A 23457-nucleotide genomic window follows, 5' to 3' on the forward strand; every position below is an offset into this window, starting at 1 on the left:
ATTGCCAGACCAACGTTTGCGGCACACTGGGGTACTCCCATCCTCCGTTAGATCAGAAACCTCTGCACAAACAAACCTTCTAGATGACAAAAACCATTGACCTGATGTACCGAAGCACTCCCTGTTAATACCGCAACGCTGAGCATAGATATTACACAGCAATATGATGAAACCAAAAGGAACTATGACATCTGTTCAACTCAAAAAGATGGACAAATATGCGGTACCGCAGCCGCTTGCGGCCGAAGATAGAGCGAATGAGGAAACCACACCTATAGAGGAGCAATACCCCGGTTCAATAATGGCAGCGATACAAACAGTAAGATCTAACCTTGAAACCAACATTGGTAAGGTCACAATTTAAATAAATCTTATGCGGGCGGATATGCGGAAAACTTCTGAAAGGGTCACGGCAACAGAAGAAAATGTAGGAGAGCTCCAGACCGCAACAAGTAAATTGGAGGAAGAGGTCCCAAAATTATTCCACCCACATAAAGAAATGGCACTACGCCTGGATGATCAAGAAGGACGAGCCCGTCGCAACAACATACGGGTGGTAGGGGTGCCTGAAGGGGCGGAGGGGCCCAGCATGGATCTCTTCCTCGAAGAGCTTATCCTGCATCACCTCATGCCCAAGAGATTCTCCCCGCTGTTCTCTACTGAAAGGGAACAGGGAGCCCCGATCACAAAGCCAAAGCCTGGTGCGCCGCATTGCACATTCATAAAACACATCTTGAACTTTCGCGATCGGGATGCAATCCTTTAAGCGGCTAGAGTTAATGGTGACCTTCCCTATGACAACACGACGATCCGGTTCTTTCCGGACTTTACTCTGAAAGTACAGCGAGAAAGAAGCTCCTTTAAAAGAAATAAACATGCTCTTAGAGACAAAGGACTTAAGTGTATGATGTTCTTCCCAGCCAAGTTTAAAGTAATTGACGGAGACAAATCTTGGTTCTTCATGACGAGCCGGGGTAGTGAAGTATTGATTCCAGTTGTGAATAATGTTTATTTGCAATATGGAAATGTTTTGATCGTTAATGTTTCAATGGCTATCGATCAGCAATTATCGACATACAGTCACCATGGCAATAGGTTCACAATGACTTTTCGCTGTTCGACATGTCACAATGACTCACATCCCCAATGACCTTGTCTGATCCAATGACACGTTGCACCACAATGCCAACGCTGTCATTCTTCTCCTGGAATGTCAATGGGCTGCGGGACAAGATAAAACAGGAACTGGTGCTACAATACCTGAAACGCATATTCGCGGCAGTTATACTGCTTCAGGAGACGCACTTGATGGGTTCCATGTGTAGGGCCCTTGACCGGTGGGGGTTTCAATTAGTGGTACATTCAGAATTCAGCACAGGATTCCGGGGTGTGGGGATTTTGGTGCAAAAACGGTTCCCCCTCATTATCCACCACACTTTCAAAGATGACAAAGGCGCTTCACGGCAATCTCGCTCGAATGGTAGGGTCGGCTGTTCAACTTAGTGTCTGTCTATGTCCCGCCTGCTCTGCACTCCCTCGCCTTTCAAGATCTGGGCAAGTTCCTCCTAACACTAGCAGACGGTGACTTAATACTAGGGGGTGACTTCAGCCTGACCGTAAATTACGCATTGGTCCGTACACCTATCTGCCCACAACATCTTGTCAGTTCACACCTGGTCGACTTTTTAGAAGCACAGGGAATATTGGACATATGGAGGTTCCAAAACCCACTTGAGAGACAATACACCTTTCACTCCGGAGCTCACAATAGCCTCTCTCACATAGATTACATACTCACGGTCATGGACAATCTAGGAAGGATGGGGCAGCCACATACTTACCCAGAGGAATCTCTGATCACTCCCTGGTAACAGCAGAAATCCGGGCGTACTGCACTATTCAAAGTCGTATGTACCTCATTTATCCAGGATTCCTCATGAATTCTAAGATCAGGAAAAATTTAGCCACTGCAACCAGCAATATTTCCAAGAAAATGAAGCATCAGTCTACTCCCCATAAACACTATGGGAAACATACAAACCAGTGATAAGAGGACAGGCTATCTCCCTCATTGAGGGGAATAAAAGGGGAAAAAGTGCAAAAGAGACCTTAGAGCAGGAAGTACAGCACTTAGAATCCCAACATGCCGCTGGACCCACCGAAGAGATGGCACATACATTGCGTATGAAAAGACAGGAATAAAAGGAATACCTCTGGAATGACGCCAAGTACCGTCTGCAAGCAGACCAATACCGGATCTATGAGTCTGGAGACAAACCAGGCAAACTTCTTGCCTGGCTAGACAAGTGGGAACGGGCGCATAGATGGATAGCCCAGATTAGGACAGACGATGGAGAAATCACATCGGACCCACAAAGAATAGTGACCGCACTAGCACAACACTACAAGTGAGTATATATGCCCACGATTACTACCACTGTACTTAAAGATATCTATATGCCGCAGCTCATGCCTCAAGAAACCGAGAGTCTAGAAGCAAACATCACGGTAGACGAATTCAAGATAGCCATCTCCAAAATACAATCGGGCAAGGTCACTGGTCCAAATGGCATCCCAATAGAACTATGTAAACACACAGCGGACAAGATAGCCCCAAACTTTTTGAAAATGTTTTAAATGAGTCGTGAGATAGGGATACTCCCCAGAGATCAACTACTGGCAACTATTGTGGCCCTCCATAAGCCAGGCAAACTGGTGGAGGAATGCAAATCATATCGCCCAATATCCTTAATAAATGTGGAAGGGAAAAGCTTAGCCAAAACGTTGGTGTTTAGACTCACCCTCCATCTCACCAAACTGGTCCACCCAGATCAATCGGGCTTTAAGCCTGGCAGAAACTCAGCCCTGAATCTTAGGCGCCTCCATGGTGTACTGGGCTGGAAACACACTATACAGGAAGACGCTGCGGTCCCCTCCCTGGACGCGAAGATGGCCTTTGGCTCAGTGGAATGGCCTTTTTTATTTGCAGTCCTTCAACATTTAGGGTTTGGACCGATGTTCTGCTCCTGGATACATTTACTCTATGCCGACCCTGCAGCACATGTGGTTGCTAATGGCCACATATTGCGGGAGTTCAACCTGAGAAGGAGGACGAGACAGGGCTGCCCATTGTCACCCTTATTGTTCGTACTAGTCCTGGAACCACTGGCGGCGTGGATAAGATGGGATCCCATAGTCGGAGGTCTAAAATGGAGGGAGGAATGGGAAGATCATATCTCCCTCTATGCTGACGATGTACTACAGTATATCAACTCACCCACACGATCCCTCCATGCATTACTCAATATCTGCGCAGTGTTTGATTCAGTCTCCGGGTATGCCATTAACTGGGATAAGTCCATGCTGTACATTTTACATGGACCGCCCCCGCATCTCCCAAAAGTTTGCAAGGTTCAAATAGTCACAGACAGCTTTAAGTACCATGGCATACATGTAACATTGGATCAAGACACGTTTTTAACACTTAACTTACCTCTGCAAAAGCTGAAGCGTGACATTAAGCATTGGAAAGCACTACCACTCACCCTACTGGGTAGAAAGGCTCTCTTCAAAATGATGGCCCTGCCCAGATTTCTATATGCCCTACACAATACGCCATATCCAGTCCCTGATTCATACTTTAGAGCAGTGAATTCGGAGGTCGCTGTTCTTCTATGGGATAGTAAACCGGCAAGAGTGGCAGCGAATAAACTGGTGCGGATTTGGTACGACGGCGGATAGCCCTGACTAGTATCAAAGTTTACTAATGGGCTTCACAACTCACAGTCATCAATCGATGGCTTCACGAGCCAGACACTGACCCTGCTTACCACCTCGACAGAATGACCCTAGGAAAAGGGGGTGTCAATAGGGCCCTTTACAACAATCAGAAAGCCAGTGACCTTATTGGCCCAGCGATGCACACTATCCGCATATGGAACACGGTAAATAGACACCTGGGCTGGTCAGGCAGACTTACACAACACACACCCTTGTGGGACACAAGCAAATTAGGAACACTGGGTAACAGCAAAGGATTTCAAAAATGGGATCTGATTGGAATTTCCTGGCTTGGGGAACTCTGGCAGAATGGGAAAGTCGTCAGTTTCACCTATCTACAAGTGCATTAAACAATGGCTCTGAGCGAACAGTTCAGATATATGCAAATTAAACATGCAATAGAAGCAGCTGAGATGCTCCTGGAATCATCCCCTTTAGAGGATTGACTGCTTACCGACTACCTACATAAATAAGCGACCTCACTAACATATAAAAAAATCATTAACAACCGGGCAGATCCACTTGAACAGCTCAGGGAGTTATGGCAGTCAGTGGTGGGAGACATGGATGACCCTGATTGGCGAGAGGCGATGGCATCGTCTAAGGAGGTGGCAATCTCCTCTAGACTGCGATTGGTGCAATTTAAAATACTACACAGGGCCTACTACTCACGGGCGGTACTACACAAGATGGGAAGGACTCCTGACACATGTTGCTTGCGCCTCTGTGGGGACATAGGTACCTTTTATCACACCTTATGGGATTGTAAAAAACTTACACCATACTGGGAGGCAGTGGTGGGAACCATCACAGAAGTCACCAAGAAACATGTCCTGCTTGAGCCTAAATGCTACCTTCTTAAAGTCTGGGGACCAACAGACCTCAATCACGCCGAACGCCAGTGGGCGACGACAGGCATGATAATAGCTAAACAGAACATAGCGCAAAAGTGGGGAGTGGGGGTCGGACACAACGTTACTGAATTGGTGTAAAGATATGGATATGGTCATGGTAGTGGAAAAGGCCACATTTATCAATAGGAAATGCCCCAAAAAATAGGGAAGGGTGTGGGGAAAGCGGAACATATATAGGGGAAAAATCTGCATGCCTCCATAGGAAGATAGCGGCTCTGACGAGGACATGTAGTATTGTTGAACTCATGCGGGCGCCAATGTAGAAATGTATATCGAGTTGACTGTAAAGAAGTAGCATTAAGAATGTAAAATTATACATGCATATCATTGTTGTTTCAATAAAAAATGAATAAATAAAAAAAGAATCTTTGATAACCATCATAGGTTGAGTAGTGCTTCTCAGGTGTCTGGAGTTCATGAACAGACCCTGCCAGTCCAATAATCTAAACAATTCTATGGGTTGAGAAGCCATAAAATGTTGTTTGTCTGCCATTAGGATGTTCATACATTAGCTTGACCGGTTCACCAATATTGTTCCTCAAAGAAATATGCTATGGCCATGAAAAAAGTTCTAAATTGACCCAAGATAACAAACCTGCATGCAAATTGTGTTGGTCAATTGCTAATAGGGGTGATATATAACTAGCTCCACTCCAGTGGTCATTCTCTTGTTTATAAATAGGATATACTAATAATTGAATTTCTTCCTAACACAAGAAAAAGCAGTTGCATGAACAGATTGGTCCAATTACAGGGTATGTAGAATCATACACCAGTTTGGGAGAAACAACCTTGTTTACAAATCTTGTTCTGCATTTTTGTAATTATATGTGGTTTGAAAAAACATTCTAATCTAGGAACTGCTACACAAATATCATACACATTCTACAATAAGTGTGATAAAAAACACTTAAGACAGTACTTTAGGGGGAAAAAGAAACACAAACAAGAGATAGCAAAGACTTACAGTCCACTTACTATAGCTACATGGTAGGGGCTATGTGCAGTTCATACTGAAACCAATGTTTTGGCAACAGTCGGACTGTTTGCAGAGAATAGTCAAAAGCAACACAGGGACTGGTACATCCTTTTGTAATCCTGCTCCTATGCAGGTTTGTAATGAAAGGTGTTTTCATTTTGCATGTTCATTCCCCAATTTTTGGATTGGTGCTGAAGGGCATGGACGTTTTGAACGCTAGGTCCCTGCCACCCAGCGTCCAGTGTATGTGCTCCAACCCATAGAAACATGTAGAACTGGATAATCCCCAATAAGCCTATTTAGCTTACCTATAAGTCCCAAATATATGGTAGACTGTTTACCCAGGGCCCGTAAGTTACATTTCACTAGTGGACTGCAGTAATAAGTGTACTATCACTAAAGTGACAATGGAAAGTCTGTCTCCAGGTCTGCCCCTGCAACCTGAGTAAGGAGTTTTAAAATGTAAAATTCAACCTAGCAAAATAAACCCTTTACTAGGCCTAAACCTTTTTAATACTTCTAAGTCATCCCTGGTGTAGGCCCTAAATGCCCATGGTGCAGGATGCATGGCACTTAAAAAGTAGGACATGTGTTCTTAGGTTTTACATGTCATGCAAGAGAAAAACCTCCTACACTCTTATTCACTGTAGCAATGCTGGCTCCCCAACAGAACTGGGCTGCATTATAACACCTTATAATGTTAACTTCAATTGGGAATAGCTAGTGCCATGATTCAAATACTCAAATTGAAAGGAATTAAAAATCTATTCTGACGGCAAAGTTAGACTTTTAATTGCTATTCTGAAAATGCAAATTTTCCTGCCTAAAAGCCTCTGGTAGCCCGTTCAGAGATAATCCCCCACTGTCACCTTCCAGCCTCTTGGGAGGACTGAACACGGGGCCCAGAGCAAGGATAGGATTCGTGCTAGTTGCCTGCCACCCAGCCCATCAGAGCAACAACGTGCTCTGAATTCCCCCTTCAGGCCGTACACTTCCATACTGGGGGTCTACAACTGCCCAGTAGGGTTTCACTCTATTGTGTTTGGCTAGCATACCACACCTAGGGAAGCAGACCTCGAGTAGAGCACCGTTCACTCACTTAGGTCCTGATGAAGTGCCACGCGACTCGTTAGGAGCAACAAGGGCATGAAACATGTCGACCCATCACATAGCAATAGCCCTCTAGGAACATCGCATCCACGTAGGGCGTCCACACAATTTTAACTAAGCTGGACCAACCTGAACCATTAAAATTATTTCTGAACAGGACTGCTCCAGACTTTTGCTCTAAAACCCACTACCCGTGCACTACACAATCCTTGCACTCTTACCCGCACGCACCCCATGGCTTCTTCAAAAGATCTCTGCCAAAGAGCCCCGTTTAAGGGAGCCGATCGGGCATTGCAGTGCCGGCCTGATGAGGAGCAGAGCCCAATGATGAAGCATGACATCCTTCGGGGTGTGTGAGACCATCACGAAGAAAGACCTGACCTTTCCCTTGTCCCCTTTTAGGAACTGCATACTCCTCTGCAGCTCAGTTAATTAGGACCCTCGTGTGCAGGACCTGGTTTAAATAACGGCTCCTGGTCCACCCCTTTTTTGAAGGTCTGAACTGTTCTCAGGAAAGGGGAAAAAAAGGGAACAAAAGTGCCTTGGCTGGTAGGAGGTGTGAACTCCCCCAGACAGGATGGCTTGGGGGTGTAGTCACCAACTGTGCACACTTCAAGGGGCCAACCACTGTCACAGCAGATGTAACTCATACCTAAGCCTGCCCTATCATTGTCCCATTAGCTAGAGTGGTGCCAATTCTAGGCGGAGAGGGACCTGTCACAGAACTGATTTTGCAGAAGGAGGTCAACATTTCCTGAGACACACCTCATGGCTGTGCCCAAAGCTCTGACAAAGGGAACCTCTGGACCTGTGAAAGACAGTAGAAGGACTGCACCTGCTGAACTCTAGACTTCAGAAAGAGGACTGCACCTACTGTAACCTGTAAAGATGAGCCCCAACGGACCTGCTCCCACTGGTAACTAGGACTTAAGGTATCAAAGGGCTCGCTGTCTCGCCGCTTATTAAGCTACAGAAACAAAAGAACTGCAGCCTCTGCTGAACCAGGCTGACCATTTTCAACTGGATTTGCCTGGACCCTGCTGGTGACTTCTGGGAGATAGAGTCCTAAACCCAAAGTGGTGCCCAAAAGGTCCTTGACCTTTGATTTTTGAAGCATGGACTATCTCCCCAACAATAACTGCAAAATTGCACACTCAGAAACTTTTTCCAAAAAGAACAACAAGATACCACTGAGCTGCTGCCACGCCACAACTGCCGACATTGCGTTGCTGGTCGGATTCAGCTTTCTGGTTTCCACAGCTGAAAGAAGCTTGATTTTCCAAAAAGTTTGTAAGTCTGAAGTTTGAAATCTTCACTGGGGAAAGGTACTTAATGTATCCGGCTGGAAAAAAAACCTTCCCTGGGCGCTGAATTTCTCAGGCTCAATGCTTTGCCGCCAAAAGTAAACAGCTTCACTGGGACTTTGTCCAATGGGTATCCAATCTTGTGGAGGTCATCTCGTCCACAGCTTGTTGCCTTGCTGAGGATTTTCGGCTTCCAAAAGGTTTGAAGGCAACACTTTCTACTGGACTGAACATGCTCCCAATATATGACCTGCGCTCCATTACAGTTGGCCTTAACTTTTGACTATAACACAATCTAGCCTGAAAAGAGACCTGCAGTTGTCACATTGCGCTTTCTGGTGCTAGGAACATCTACAACTTATAGAAATCCTAACTGTGGTTCCCTACACCCAATATCTCTCTTTTTGAGATCTATTTCTTCATTTTATTTTTCTCAATTTTTCTCAATTAGAATGTGATTTTTATTGCATTGTGTCTTCTACTTTTTAACTATTTCAATACTAGCTATGCCTGATTGTTCTTTGATACAGCTACCAAGGGTTGCGCCCAGGCTTAAATTATTGAGACCTAACTAGATCTAGTCATGACCTGGGCCATTATTACTTGAAGAGGACTATCATCCACTGCAACTAATAATTCACTTTCTTACCCTGTTGGACAAAGCAGTATACCATGCCACATGGGCTTTGGTGGCATGTGTACTAGATATTCAGGACAAGCGTTGCACTCACGGCACATGATGAACAAAGCCAAATGTTGTGCCAGGAGATCATTAGGAATATTGGGAGTATTCACAGGACTTAGTTTCCATGTCAAATAATGTATTCACACTTTAGGAAATAAAATTGCGCATTGGGGATAAGCAGTACCAGCCAAATCAGTCCTGCACACACAAAGATCTAACCGCAGGCCATCAGTAAGTTCACTGGACGTATTGAAACAAAACAGCTTTCAGGATCAAATTTTTCACAGAATTAGATGAATTTTAGGAGAACATAAATAATTTATGGCATCTTATCCTATTCTGGTTATACTAAAAAAGGCCCACCTGAGGTTTCCTGAAACACCCTATCATGCTTGAAAGTTCAGTGATTCTACAGTATCCCAATGATCTGCACCAGCAAGGTATATTCCATTAGGACTATACAAAGAGACTATACAAAGTGCAGCATATAGTCTACTCCCCCAAATCTAAAAATTCATGAGTTAACAATATTGGATAAAAGCCAAACTGAACCACGATCTTAATGATTGCTACGTATTGTGCAAAATACGAGGCATTTATGTTAAAACAAATGAACTGTATGCATAACATGGATTAGCTCACAGTATTCTAAAACATCAAAAGTCAAAAATTATTCGCTGGGCAACTATTGTATTTGAAGAAGTCGTAAGGTTCCAAGGACAGCATTCAAAATATATTGATGAATACTTTGTTTAAAGTTTCTATGAATGGAGAGCTAAGATGTGAACATAGCACACATGATTAAAGGCAATATATAAAAGAAAGGACAAATAATAACTAAAGGAAAACGTATACAGCCAGATGAGCAAAACATTTTTATGGTCACATACAGTACCAATCGCTCTTTGCGACTACAAAATCAATTTTCTCGATGAACTGTAGCCGTTTTAGGGGTCCGGAATTTTTTAGAAACTCCTAAAATTGCATTGTGATTGCATACAGAACCACTATTTGGTAGTGGGGTGCCGTAAGTGTATCTTCAAAATAGTAATTTTGTATGATATGTAGTATCAATGTTTTGCAACTGGAACCTGGTACAAAATATTGAAAAACTACAGACTCCTGAGCTAGGGTGGTAAGGGGTTTGTAAATGGGAAAATATAACTTTAAGATCCCTTGCCCTTTGTTAATGTAAAACAAATGTTGAGGAGTAGGCTGGACCACATCCAACTCTCAACAAACTTTTATTTTGGACACCATTTCCATGAAAGGAAAATTAACTACATTAAAAAAAGAGTGTATACTTGATTAAAAGGCGGCCATTGACATGGTGGTCTACTGCCCCCTGCAGGTGAATGCCCACCGAGATAAGTGAGTCGAGATTTGTGACCTTCCTCATTAATATCTATAAGGATGTTCAGATTGCGACCCACTCCTATTCAGAATTTTAGGAAGAAACATATTAGTACCTAAGTCAGCATATCAAAATTTTTAGCAGATCGAAAACATACTGGCTGCAAATTCCAACTAACTTTTTTACCCCAAGTTTTGGTATATGGAGCTCATAATTTAAAAAACCACCAATAGCTTAGTTTTTAGCAACCTTCTTAAGCATATATATTTTACAAACCATGAAAGGAAGTCCTATTTACATACAGTTAAAAATAAATTGTTATCATTGTCACCTATCAAAAGTGCTGTCTAACAACCATGTTCCTATTGAGAAAGGCTGCAACATGTAGTGGCAGTGTTTACTCTTGCGCGTGTTGGACACTACTGTAAACAGAGAAACTTGCAAGCCAGGTATTATAGTAAGGTCAGAATAGTGTAAACTTCCCCAATATAAAAATGAAATTAATCCACATGGCCCATCTTCGGAAATGAGTCAAATTCTTTCTCAGTTTTCTTAAGGTTGAGATTTTCCTTCCTCAAAACCAGGGGAGTAGTATTCATATTCAACAGGTCCCTCAAACAAATGTAGCAGCAACTGTATCCGCGATACCTAATAAAAAGAAGAAGAAAAAAAAGGTTAACATACTCACATTCATTTCATCATTGTGACAACTAATAGTTCAATTTTGGTACTGTGGAAATTTGTAAGTTGTTGGAAGCCAAATGAATCATGCTTCAGAACTTGTTCTCTCTTCTTGTTTTTAAGACTGTGAAACAACGCCTTTTATTTTGTCATTGCATACCCAAATTACTAACACGGAATTATGACAAATGAGGGCTAGGGTATAGCAAATAAACTCTTATGGAATGGATATAAAGACACAAGAAGCAAAGATAAAGAGAAGGATGGAATTTGCATATATTTGTAATGTACACATGGAAGGAGTTACGTGTATACTCTTTAATAATTATTAATATTTTTATAGTATTTATGTGATAATAAACATTGATAAAATAATTTCTATACCGGACAAATAGGTATTACATGCTCATTGTTCATATGTAAAACACATTTTTAAAATGAAACCAACAAATTCAACAGCACTTGGGACAAACAAACTATTCCCATTTGTGCTTTCAAGGGTGGCAGTTAAAAGTTAACAATGTGCAAAATAGCTGCTGTCACTAGTGGATACAATTGGAACGGCATGCATTTAATGTTAGGTTGGGCTGTCAAAATGTTTTATTTATTCTTGGATAGGTTTGCCAAGAGCACTATAGTGTACCTATATGTGATGTGAGATGGAGCTTATATAGCTCACTACCACTCCAAGGAGTATCTTGGCGCTTAGATTCCAGGAAACAGGAGGAAGTAGATGGAAACTACCTGTCTATACGGCACATCATAGGAAACCCATGCATTCGGAGTTTGGCAGAGAATAAATCCATGTTTTTAAAAGTTTTCTGAATTTGCGTTCAGTGGTGGATTGACGAAGGAGGGGGGGGGGAGTTTGTTCCATGCTTTCGCGCCAATGACTGCAATTGATTTTCCTCCTCTGGTAGACAATTTAAACCTGGGGACATTAATGAAGTAGGTTAGCAGTGGATGACCCGAGTGATCTCGACGGATGATATTGCTTGAAGTATTTGCGCCAGTACAGTGGGCCATGCTGGTGAAAGGCTCTGTAGGTGATGGTAAGGCTTTAAAAAGTATACGCTTGTGTATAGGAAGCCAGTGTAATGCATCCAAAGCTGCAGAAGACGAGGACTTCCTAGGCAGTCTGAGGACCAGTCTAGCAGCTGCATGCTGGACCATTTGAAGTTTATGCAGGGCTGATTTATGGAGTCCTGCATAGAGGCTGTTACAATAATCCAGCCTAGATGTTATAAGGGCAACAGCTACTGTACGTCTGGCACTTAGTGGAAGAAGATCGAAAAAATTTCTAAGGCTCCTGAGGATGCCGAAGCAGACCCCTGCTACTTCCTTGACTTGCTGATTAAAAGTCAGAGTAGTGTCAAATTTGATGCCCAGGTTTCGGGCAGTATTGATAGTATCGGGGGGCTTCTGCATGTTCCGGCCACCAGTCTTGTGGCGAGAAAGAGGTGTTGGGACCAAAAGGAATAATTTCGGTTTTTGATGAATTGCACTTCAAATGGTTGTGTGACATCCATTTGAAGGTTGCTGACAGACATTCATTAAGTGTTTGCTCTGCGTTAGATTGAATTTTGTCAAGAGTTATAACAAGCTGAGTGTCGTCAGCATAAGCAACAGTACTGATGTTATATGAAGAAAATAAATTTAATAGGGGAACCATATGGAATAACATAAACAGTAGTCTAGACGTAGAAGTGCGGTCTTCCAGGTCTCTACTGACTATGCTAAACTTAATTGGGTTTGTACCAACTAGCTCAGAGGTCACTGGAAACTTTCTTGACTGAATAGGAAGTGATCAGCTTCCCTGGTACAGACAAGAAGGGATTCAGTTTTCCAACAACCGTATAAACATGCCAACTTTGCTCCTTAGAATAAGAGTCAATCTCTAGAGTCGTGTGAAACAATAGACAGTTATTTTACTCAGTCAGTTGTGCAGATTACTTTCACCAAGATGCAGAGAATAGAGAGACGGGCGTTTTCAATAAAAAGGTATTATTTATTGAACAGTCTTTCTTCTCATGCAAGAGAAATGAATTGCCACAATTGCAAGACTATTTATTATAAAAAGTGCGTACGGTAAAATGAGGATTGCGAAATAGTACTGTAAAAGCATTGATATGGTTTCTTAGCCATACAATGGTTAAAATGAATAAAATATATACATTCTTATATACATTTGACTAACGTACTCAACTGGTGCTTCTAACTACGCCTACCCCAGTGTACCTGACCTAAGCCTAATACTTGGGAGGGAGTAAGTAAGTAGCAGTTTTAGTTAAGTTGGTTTTGCAAAGGTTTGCTTCAAGAATTCTCTCTAAGGGTTTAGTCAACACCATACCTCTGAAATAGAATGTTGGAGGTCTTGTATCTCCTACCAGGACTCGATATCCCAGTCACTCGCAAGAGTAGGCTGGAAACGCCGCAGCTGGATTTTCTCGGCAGGAGAAAAGACAGCGTCTCTTTCAGCGCGTCAAGGAGGAGGAGGGGCAGCGTCCGTGGGCAGCTTGCATCTGCTGGGCTCTGCAAGGGACAGCTGTTCTGCTCCTGTATTCACTACACCATCATTATCGATGTTGTCGCGGCAGCGTTTGCTTAAGGCAACGTTGGTAATATTTATACCTGAAAGGTGCCTTGTTTGACGTACGTTTTTGGACATAAGACGTCCATAAAGATGTCACTAGGAAGTGATCGTCTCTCAGTGCTCATTAGAGTTCTATTACTAATCAAAACATAGCAAGCGGGGCTTTCCCAGGGTGCTGAGTTTTATCTTGTTGAAGAACTTGGAGTGTAATCTAGGAATCTAAGATAGTGGCTTCTGCTGTGTCATCTGCTGTAATTAGCTGCAGAGGAAGAGATTCTGAAATGTGGCTCTGATCGTGTTAGTCCAGAGACGAGTTTCTGAAATATCGCTCTTGATCGTTTATGCAATTATAGGGGTATGAATGGATTATAGCCGTATAGGGGCATAAGGTCACAGTATTGATCGGGGTCGTAGATTAGAACACGACACCCACTCCACGAATTTATGTCCATCAAATTACTAAAAACTTAAAGAAATAAGTGCATGTGTAACATTGCCCACCCCAAAATACATATCTGCATTTGAAATGGCGTATTTGAAATACATGGAAATATTGGTACTGTACGACTTTGCATAGAAATCATTCAAAATTATAGCATATGTAATCAGTGAACGATTTTGCGAAAAAATTACACATGAAATATCTCTTTATACAGAAAAGAAGGGCGAGATAATTTCATCACATAGAAATGCAATTGCTGTAACATGTGCTAGAGGCTGAGGTAAAGTTATTATGTCTCTAGAAGTACCTAAAAATAGAAGTTCTGTTTTTTATGAATAGGTCTACTTTAAGCAAAGAATTTCGTGCCAGAAAAAAAAAATATTTTGAAAAATGTTCAAACCCCCCCAAATTTTTTTTTGATGAACGGGGGAATAGAGTTCCAATGCTTTTCAGTAGTTTTTGTTGCTCAAAACTGAAGGCCGAATTCAGAGTTCATGGGAACGCTGTGTGTCGGAATGCTTTTCAAAAATTATTGTTTCTGTTCAGGGGAGAACATCATATCAGACAGGCTCTCAAAGAATTGGCCTACAAAATCAGGTGACAGTTCGACCAAGTTCGATAGTGCTGTAACTTGGCAGGTGTGAGAATGATTGCTATCATCAAAGTCTGGATCAGCAATGCTCACAGAAGGTCATACCTGGGTGATGTTGCTTTTATTTCTCGCTCCACTGTCACCACCTAGTCGTAGCACAGGAGTCTCAACGAATGCCGTCATCAGGATAGGTAGCCGCTGGGGACAACACAATCCGTGAGCCGTTACAGGACTTAGCAAAGTATCGATATCCATTGGTACTGCTGATGGGAGTGCAAGACAGGTGTCCAACACGCATTCATCTCCGCATAGCATACATCGAAGCACAGGTAAGATGCAGGTCTGCCATATAGATCTGAATGAAAGAAACCAGGTCATGTTCAGATCTCTCAGCCTGGCCAATCCAAGGACTCTAGTTATGCGGTCCCGGTAGCGTATTGCTAGGATTGTTTCTTCCATCCTTGCCGGAGTCATGTCTGTGTTTTGGCTTGCCATATCGGAGCAGGAGGGTACAAATAAAATGCCTGCTACAAGTCCCAAAATCAGGGGTATGCCGCCAAAGACTGAATGGACAAAATTGGGAATGATTCCCAGAATTGCTTTGAATGGTGTTAACAGTCCCGTAAAAATGGTCTTAAATACGCCTGGGATGCCTATGGCATTTGACATATTAAGAATTTGGCTAAGCATTTCTGTGAAATGCACGGGGCAATTTGTTGATAAAAGGTCATGAATCTCTGATGTTGTCCTTGCAACTAGGAGATCATACGTCTCTTTTGATGACGTGATGGGCACTGTTGTCTGCAAAAGCACAGACTTCATTCTGCTTAAAGTATCAATTCGTATAGAAGAGACATTCAAATGAGGCCATATGGGAGTCTCGGAGTCTCCAGGGCCGTTTGGAAACAATGCTTGCATACAGCATTTGACCATGGAAGTTACTTGTACGAGATATGCTTTCCCTGGCAAAAGGCCACAACAGCTGTGATCCGTTATTAGAATGTAACTCTCGTTCGAGAGTTGCTTAAAGAAAGGCTCTATCTGTGTTGCAGGTGTGACATGTTGGTGGCATGAAAGGTTGTTTGAATTTCCTTCACAAGCTCCGTGTAAATTAAAACCTTGGCACAAAAGTATACCGCTTAGTGAATGTTTGCAGTTTTCACCACTAAGAAATACATTTTTGTTCCTGTCACTATAGCATGTGTGTGTATATGGTAATTTCCATGCTGACTTAATGTACCCTTTACCCAAACGTTCATACTGGCCAGTCGGTATGTATTCAAGGCAATTTTTAAATCGGAAAGTTATCGGAATTCTGATAATCCCGTGTATTATCCATTCAATGACAGGACTTTCTGACATTGTCAATGGTAATCTCTCAAGTTTTTCGATGCTCAAGATTGTATAGTCTGCTCCTTTCTGTGCCAAGCTGATTTGTTTATCAGTAAGGTTAAAGATGGAAAACAATGACGTTGTGTTGATTAAACGCCAAGGCACATAGCCTGAACGAAGATTTTGCAGCGTCCAGCCTAACTGTACAATAGAACGCAATTGTGATCGGCCATGCTGTAACATTAGCAAGTCTTGGTCTATTATATCTATGGCAGATGATACAATACTGTCCAGTGAATATATTCTGCAGGACAGAGTCATTAACCCATTGTCTACAACAGAAAGTGATTTTTCCAAATTAATACGATCAATTTCTCGTATCTTTTCAGCTGTTTCAATTTGTGTGACTTTCCAAGCCTCGTTGTAAGCCGCATATATACTGGTCGCTATGAAACGCTTTTGACGCTGTTTGCGTGGTCCCAGAATGAAATCGCGCAAATCAGCACCCTCTTTAAGTAAAGATAAGTGTTGCTTAATTTCTGCCAGTGTGGATGTTTCTAGCCATTCAAGGCACAGCTTCCCTACACTGTATGTTGTTACTATCCCTGGATGTTGTCTCTGGGAGTATCTAGGGTCTGGTCTGGTCATTGTTAACCCCTGTGTTTTATTCAGGAATCCATCTTGACAGTTATTTGTGTCGGTAGGCCAGATTAACCACTTTTTTGCTCATTAGCATTTTGTGGTAAAGCTGCAGATCATCGGTAGGGAGTTAACTGAAAGGCTGCTGGTGTTGAAAGTGCATGTTTCAATTTGCATTACATAATGTTTCACTCAAATGGATGAGGAAGATAGTTGAGAACTCGGGAAGTGTATCCTCATTTTAGATTTCTAGAACACTAACCATAATCCCGAAGGAAAAAGAACCCTTTGATTTTTTACTTTCTAAATGAAGTACTTAAGGATTTATTTCCATCAAGATGGATTTAGGTGTGCCTCGAACCCAAACATCCAGATATACAAATATTTTTGTAGCCTGTTTTAAATCTACTGAACAGATCTACACCAACCCTTGAAAAACACGCTTCCTGGACCAAGATCTAGCTTCCTACCAGATTTGGTGCATTTCCATTCAGCAGTGTTTACTTTAACACTGGAAAATGCATGGTGAGTTTGAGGTTTGGGAGCCCCCCCCTTTTCTGGAAGGAGCTGCGGTGGATGAACTTTTTCTGAAATGTTTTAGGAAAATTCATCAAACCGCTATTGCCAGAACACATTCAATGTTGCTGGCTTTCACTGGCACCCAGGATGGGGCTGGTTGGGGATCCAACGGGGCCTAAGGGGCCTTGCTTGCATGTAATCTGGAGATTACTTTTTTCCGGATCTCAATTTGGAGCCTCTGGGCACAACTCAAGTCCATATACATGCCGAAGACACCAAAATATGACAGGGCAGGAACAGCTGGCCACAATCTAAAACATGGGTCTCAAACCCTTTCTTTAGTAAGAGCTTCTTATATTCACTGAAAATCTTCCCCAGCTACTAGTATTATTAGCGCTGTAATAGTGATAACATCATACAAGATTATATTGGTAGCAACGCCATTCAAGAATAGAAGAGTGAACACCTCAATGCATCAGACAGGGTTACCAGCATTAATGTAAAAATGACCATCAATTTGCAATGGCTGATTAGAAGTAGCGCAATAGGGACACAAACCTCCCTTTTTGTCTTTGATCTCTTTTGGCATTGTTAACATAAAAGGATCTGAGCTGCATTGGCTCATAATGCAACTCGGGGGAAGGAGTAACTGGCTCAGCCCGCCTAAATTTGGTGAACGTCTGGCTTCTCCATTTTTTTAGTCTTCTTTTCTTAACTTGATGTTCAATCAGAAGAACCTGGTCTAGAAGTTCAGAAATCAATGAGGCTCACGGACCCCAAAACGTTTTTCGGGCTCTCAAAGAATTCACACATTAAGGTCGCAGTATCAACCGTTCTTTATTCAAATATTCAATTTCACCCTATTGCTTGGACTGGCCAACACGTGTTTCGTCTGTTACTGTAGACATAACAGCAGACTTCATCAGGGCTCGTTCTGTATCTATTTCGCCATGCCCTCTTAGTGAAAAGTGATCTGTATGGTCGATCTAGTTGGATCAATCGTAAACAACAATATACAGTGTGCTCTTCACAACCCTTTGCCTTCTGTGGAGACTGGGGCTAGTGTAAAATAGAGGCCTAAGATCTCTTTGTATGGTGGCCGGCTAATTTGTCATCTCATCTTTCAACTCATCCTTTAACCTTCCCCTGAATAAAGTCATCTGAGTGTGTTCCTTCTACGTTCTCTCAGCAGTTTGCCCACAAAAGTGTGCAATGGGTGAGCACATCGTAATTTCCCTGAGGGATCTCGCATACGGCGGCCTTGACAGAAGCTTGACGATCTGGTCTCTGAAATACCTTTTTGAACGGTGCCAAAAAAAACAAAAAACAATGTGTATAATTATTCAGTCATGGATCTTCAGTAACTACTAGAGGATTTCCCCAGGCCAGAGCTGCATCAGTCAATTACATATCCTACTTTGGATCGGTCAAAGGAAAACTGACCAGGTAAAAGTTAAAAAAACGCCGTCCAGAAACTCCTACAACCCCATAGAGGATGATGGCGGGCAGACTGGAAGACCTGGAGAGAATAACTGGACACAGGGCAACATTTGCTATCCTCAATTGGTCCAAATCCAGGGTTTGTTGCTGAAGGACACCGGCCAGGTCAAAACAAGTATCCATTCCAGAAACAGTCAGATGTTTTTGGCATTGCACCTTGTTTAGGAGTGGACAGTAACTAATAATCAAGGCTTGGAAGTCACAAGAGCAAAGAGTCAGGATTAAAATTGGAGGGAAAATTGGAGGGAATAGGGAAACAAATAAAGGAACACAGCTTTCGTGGGACACACCCTCCAACTAGACTGAGGCCTTCTAAAAAAATTAGTAATAGAGAAGGAACAGGAAATGACATCATATCCCACATCACAGAAGACATAACGAGCTTGGAATGTCTGGAAGAAACCAAGGTAGGAACAGTCGATATGGAAAGGGGAAAAAAGAGACTGAAACCCCTTAGTGGATTAGCTGTGGAGGCGCTTAAAAACACAGCTGCAAACCTTCAGGCATTTTAGAGTTGAAGAGAGAAGGTGCAGCTGCCAGGAGGGGAAAGGAAACCGACCCCGGTGAGAAACTCTTCCAGTTCGCTGCTGCGTGTTCTGAAACCGCAGGCCCAGCATAGTACTATGGTTCTTGGCATAGCAAATCTGCAATGCGGGACAGAAGAGAAAGCTTTATCGGCCTACAGTGTACCTTTATTTTTTTATTGGATTTGAGAATCCTCTGTAGATTTACAAATCTGTAAAGATCTGTGTTTTACCAGTCCAGATATTGCTTACTTTTAACACTGTCAAGGCCACCCAACACATATTTGTAATGCAACTTTCACAAGAACTACAGAAAGAATTTACATCAAACCATGGAAAGGCGTTTACATGAGTAAATATTTAGTTTCATAACAAGTTTAGTTTAATTTTGTTGAGCAACAGCAGTATAAATTGAAAATGTCACTATTTTGGGCACCGTTTATTCTTCTGTGCACCCTGACAGATCTGCACGGATATGTTCATGCCCAAACCAAACCAGATTAACATTTTTGAAACTATCCAGCAAAATCATCTGGTGGCTCCATAACAAAGCAACAAAGAAACAAAACAAAGAACTTACTTTTCAGTGAAAACTCTGTCTTCAACAGAACTACAAAGTTGCCGTCACAAACTCTGTAATATAAGGCCATTTTTGTAGTGTTTATATCAATATACAAGGAATAGATATTGTATCTGGGCAAGGTAATTTCTGTCATTTTTGTAAGCAAACTAGCTTTTTATATTGAAGTTTGATGAAGGATCCTCCGATTTGCTATGGTGGCATAGCAACAAATTAAATAAACTAGTCAAGATACTGTGCGGATGCTTTAGAAATCACTATTTCAATGTAATGTGTGAATTTGGGAATCTGTATACTTAGAATACATAAGATAACTTAGATTTAATTCTACAGTAAACATTTTGGGCCCTATTACGATGTCAGTCAGAGTTGCCTCCGACTTACACTGTCTCGGTGTGGGAACAGACCGACCGTAGGTCAGCGGTTCCGAACACTGGTTTAAAATACGACCGCATATGGTGCTGTCGCAAACTCCCAACTGCCCGCAGCACAAGCTCTCACAGAGAAATTGGAGTTTGTGTAAATCACTGCACAGTGTGGCAGGCACCATGAGTAGGGATTTCCAGGGCTGAGGCCCACAACCATAGGTCACGGAGGCATGGGGACCCTACTAGGAGCCCCTAAAGTCGCTTTCAGACAGCCTTTTCATGTCGGAAAGCCAGATATGAAAAGGCTGTCAGAAACCTACATCATAATCAAGACGGCGGAAATGGCATTTGTAAGGAATTATGATACGTATACGACTGGTCGAGGGGTTCCTTGAGCCCATCGGAACACAGTTGGAATGACCGGCCGGTTTACACTCCGACCACTGACATCGAAATTCGGCGGTCGGACTGTAAACTCACGGTGCTGGTCGGTAAGCCTCCGACCAGCGGTCGGGGGTTAATTGACCGACTTCATAAAAAGGCACGTTATGTTTTGACTTAATAAAAAAATATATTCAGAATCCTCCATTGCTAATTTGACAATAAATCAATCTTCCCAGATAATTTTATCTATTTATTCATCCACTCTATTCATCCAGAGACATTTCTAGACCTGCGTTACGCAGGTGAACCATGTTGCCAAGAAGGTGATGGAAAGGTAGCAGCCCCCGTGCCTCTCTGACCTTACATTAATAGACAATATATTTTAGTGGGAAAACAAGAGAATGTGTGGCAGTAACCAGTCACTTTGGGCAACCTAGGGTGAGTTGGGAACAAAGATAGCAGACAACTTAATGGTGCCACATATGGAGCAAAAACTAACTTATTTTATTACTTACCACATACATTGCCTCCGATCTTAACATGTACATAACCAGCTATTCCCCAAGATACACCCCACGAGTTCCTAACAATCCAGTAAGGTACATCACCTGCAATTAAAAAAAAGAGGAATATTTTTGCATTTGGTTATTGCATGCATATTTTCTGATATGTTATCATGAATAACAGGCCATCATACTCTTCATTAGGCCTAGAACTTACAGGCTTCATTGACATGAGAATACCAGAGCTGGCAGACTGTTAGTCATTAAGTCAAAGGATTTCTTACAAATTACGAGCTATGAAACAACATTTACCTCTTTCCGGATTGCGTAGTCCCTTTTATGGGTTGATTGTTTAGTGCAAGGATCCCAAAGACATGTAACAAATACCTGAATTTATGTAAAGGGATGCATTTACAAACAGTTGAACACTCTCTAACACCCGCTTTCAACTGTCAAGGCCACTTGCTGAAACTTTTGCCATTCGCTGCACAAGTTCCTTTGCAGACTTTTCCATGCACGACTATGGAAAACGACAGGGCGGGCTGTAGCCTGGTAAGGAGTTTGTGTCATTAAAACACAAGCATTTGCAATGCAATGGTCTCGGCATCATTAAAGGTAGAGCTATAGGCATTGATCATGACATTTTTTTTTCTTTAAATCAAAAATAAATGGCATTGTCATTAACATTGCCAATACACAGCACTCTGCACTCAACAGCACACAATGCTCTGCACACTCACTCTGCACTCACTGCTCTGCACACTCACTCTGCACTCACTGCTCTGCACACTCACTCTGCACTCACTGCTCTGCACACTCACTCTGCACTCACTGCTCTGCACACTCACTCTGCACTCACTACTCACTACTCTGCACTCACTACTCACTACTCTGCACTCACTACTCACTACTCTGCACTCACTACTCACTACTCTGCACTCACTACTCACTACTCTGCACTCACTACTCACTACTCTGCACTCACTACTCACTACTCTGTACTCACTACTCTGCACACTCACTACTCAATACTCTGCACTCACTACTCACTACTCTGCATTACCACTCTGCACTCACTCTGCACTCACTACTCTGCACTCACTACTCTGCACACTCTCTCTGCACTCACTACTCTGCACACTCTCTCTGCACTCACTACTCTGCACACTCTCTCTGCACTCACTACTCTGCACTCTCACTACTCACTACTCTGCACTCACTACTCACTACTCTGCACTCACTACTCACTACTCTGCACTCACTACTCACTACTCTGCACTCACTACTCACTACTCTGCACTCACTACTCTGCACTCACTACTCTGCACTCACTACTCTGCACTCACTACTCTGCACTCACTACTCTGCACTCACTACTCTGCACTCACTACTCTGCACTCACTACTCTGCACTCACTACTCTGCACTCACTACTCTGCACTCACTACTCTGCACTCACTACTCTGCACTCACTACTCTGCACTCACTACTCTGCACTCACTACTCTGCACTCACTACTCTGCACTCACTACTCTGCACACTCACTACTCTGCACACTCACTACTCTGCACACTCACTACTCTGCACACTCACTACTCTGCACACTCTCTCTGCACACTCTCTCTGCACTCACTACTCTGCACACTCACTACTCTGCACACTCACTACTCTGCACTCACTACTCACTACTCTGCATTACCACTCTGCACTCACTACTCACTACTCTGCATTACCACTCTGCACTCACTATGCACTCACTACTCTGCACTCACTACTCTGCACACTCTCTCTGCACTCACTACTCTGCACACTCAGCACTCACTACTCTGCACTCACTACTCACTACTCTGCACTCACTACTCACTACTCTGCACTCACTACTCACTACTCACTACTCTGCACTCACTACTCACTACTCACTACTCTGCACTCACTACTCACTACTCACTACTCTGCACTCACTACTCTGCACTCACTACTCACTACTTTGCACTCAGCACTCACTACTCGCTACTCTGCACTCACTACTCACTACTCTGCACTCACTACTCACTACTCACTACTCTGCACTCACTACTCTGCACTCACTACTCACTACTTTGCACTCAGCACTCACTACTCGCTACTCTGCACTCAGCACTCACTACTCGCTACTCTGCACTCAGCACTCACTACTCACTACTCTGCACTCACTACTCTGCACTCACTACTCTGCACTCACTACTCTGCACTCACTACTCTGCACTCACTACTCTGCACTCACTACTCTGCACTCACTACTCTGCACTCACTACTCTGCACTCACTACTCTGCACTCACTACTCTGCACTCACTACTCTGCACTCACTACTCTGCACTCTCCACTCACTACTCTGCACTCACTACTCTGCACTCACTACTCTGCACTCACTACTCTGCACTCACTACTCTGCACTCACTACTCTGCACTCACTACTCTGCACTCACTACTCACTACTTTGCACTCAGCACTCACTACTCGCTACTCTGCACTCAGCACTCACTACTCACTACTCTGCACTCCGCACTCTGCACTCACTACTCTGCACTCACTACTCTGCACTCACTACTCTGCACTCACTACTCTGCACTCACTACTCTGCACTCACTACTCACTACTTTGCACTCAGCACTCACTACTCGCTACTCTGCACTCA

At 42.9% G+C, this 23457-nt stretch overlaps 1 protein-coding gene across 1 annotated transcript in view; it reads right to left on the minus strand.

Moving 5' to 3' along the window:
* Positions 1–9632: 9632 nt before the first annotated feature.
* The window catches only part of CTSO (cathepsin O), a 159477-nt gene continuing 145652 nt past the window's right edge, over positions 9633–23457 (minus strand). The window contains exons 7-8 of the mRNA XM_086962341.1: positions 20796–20888; positions 9633–10774 (exon numbers count right to left, since the gene is read on the minus strand). Of these exons, the coding sequence (XP_086818467.1) occupies positions 10740–10774; positions 20796–20888 (128 nt within the window). The 3' untranslated portion in view covers positions 9633–10739. The remainder of the gene's footprint in view (positions 10775–20795; positions 20889–23457) is intronic.

This window comes from Lissotriton vulgaris, chromosome 3_1 (assembly GCF_964263255.1).
Source record: "Lissotriton vulgaris chromosome 3_1, aLisVul1.2, whole genome shotgun sequence".
NCBI lineage: Eukaryota > Metazoa > Chordata > Amphibia > Caudata > Salamandridae > Lissotriton > Lissotriton vulgaris.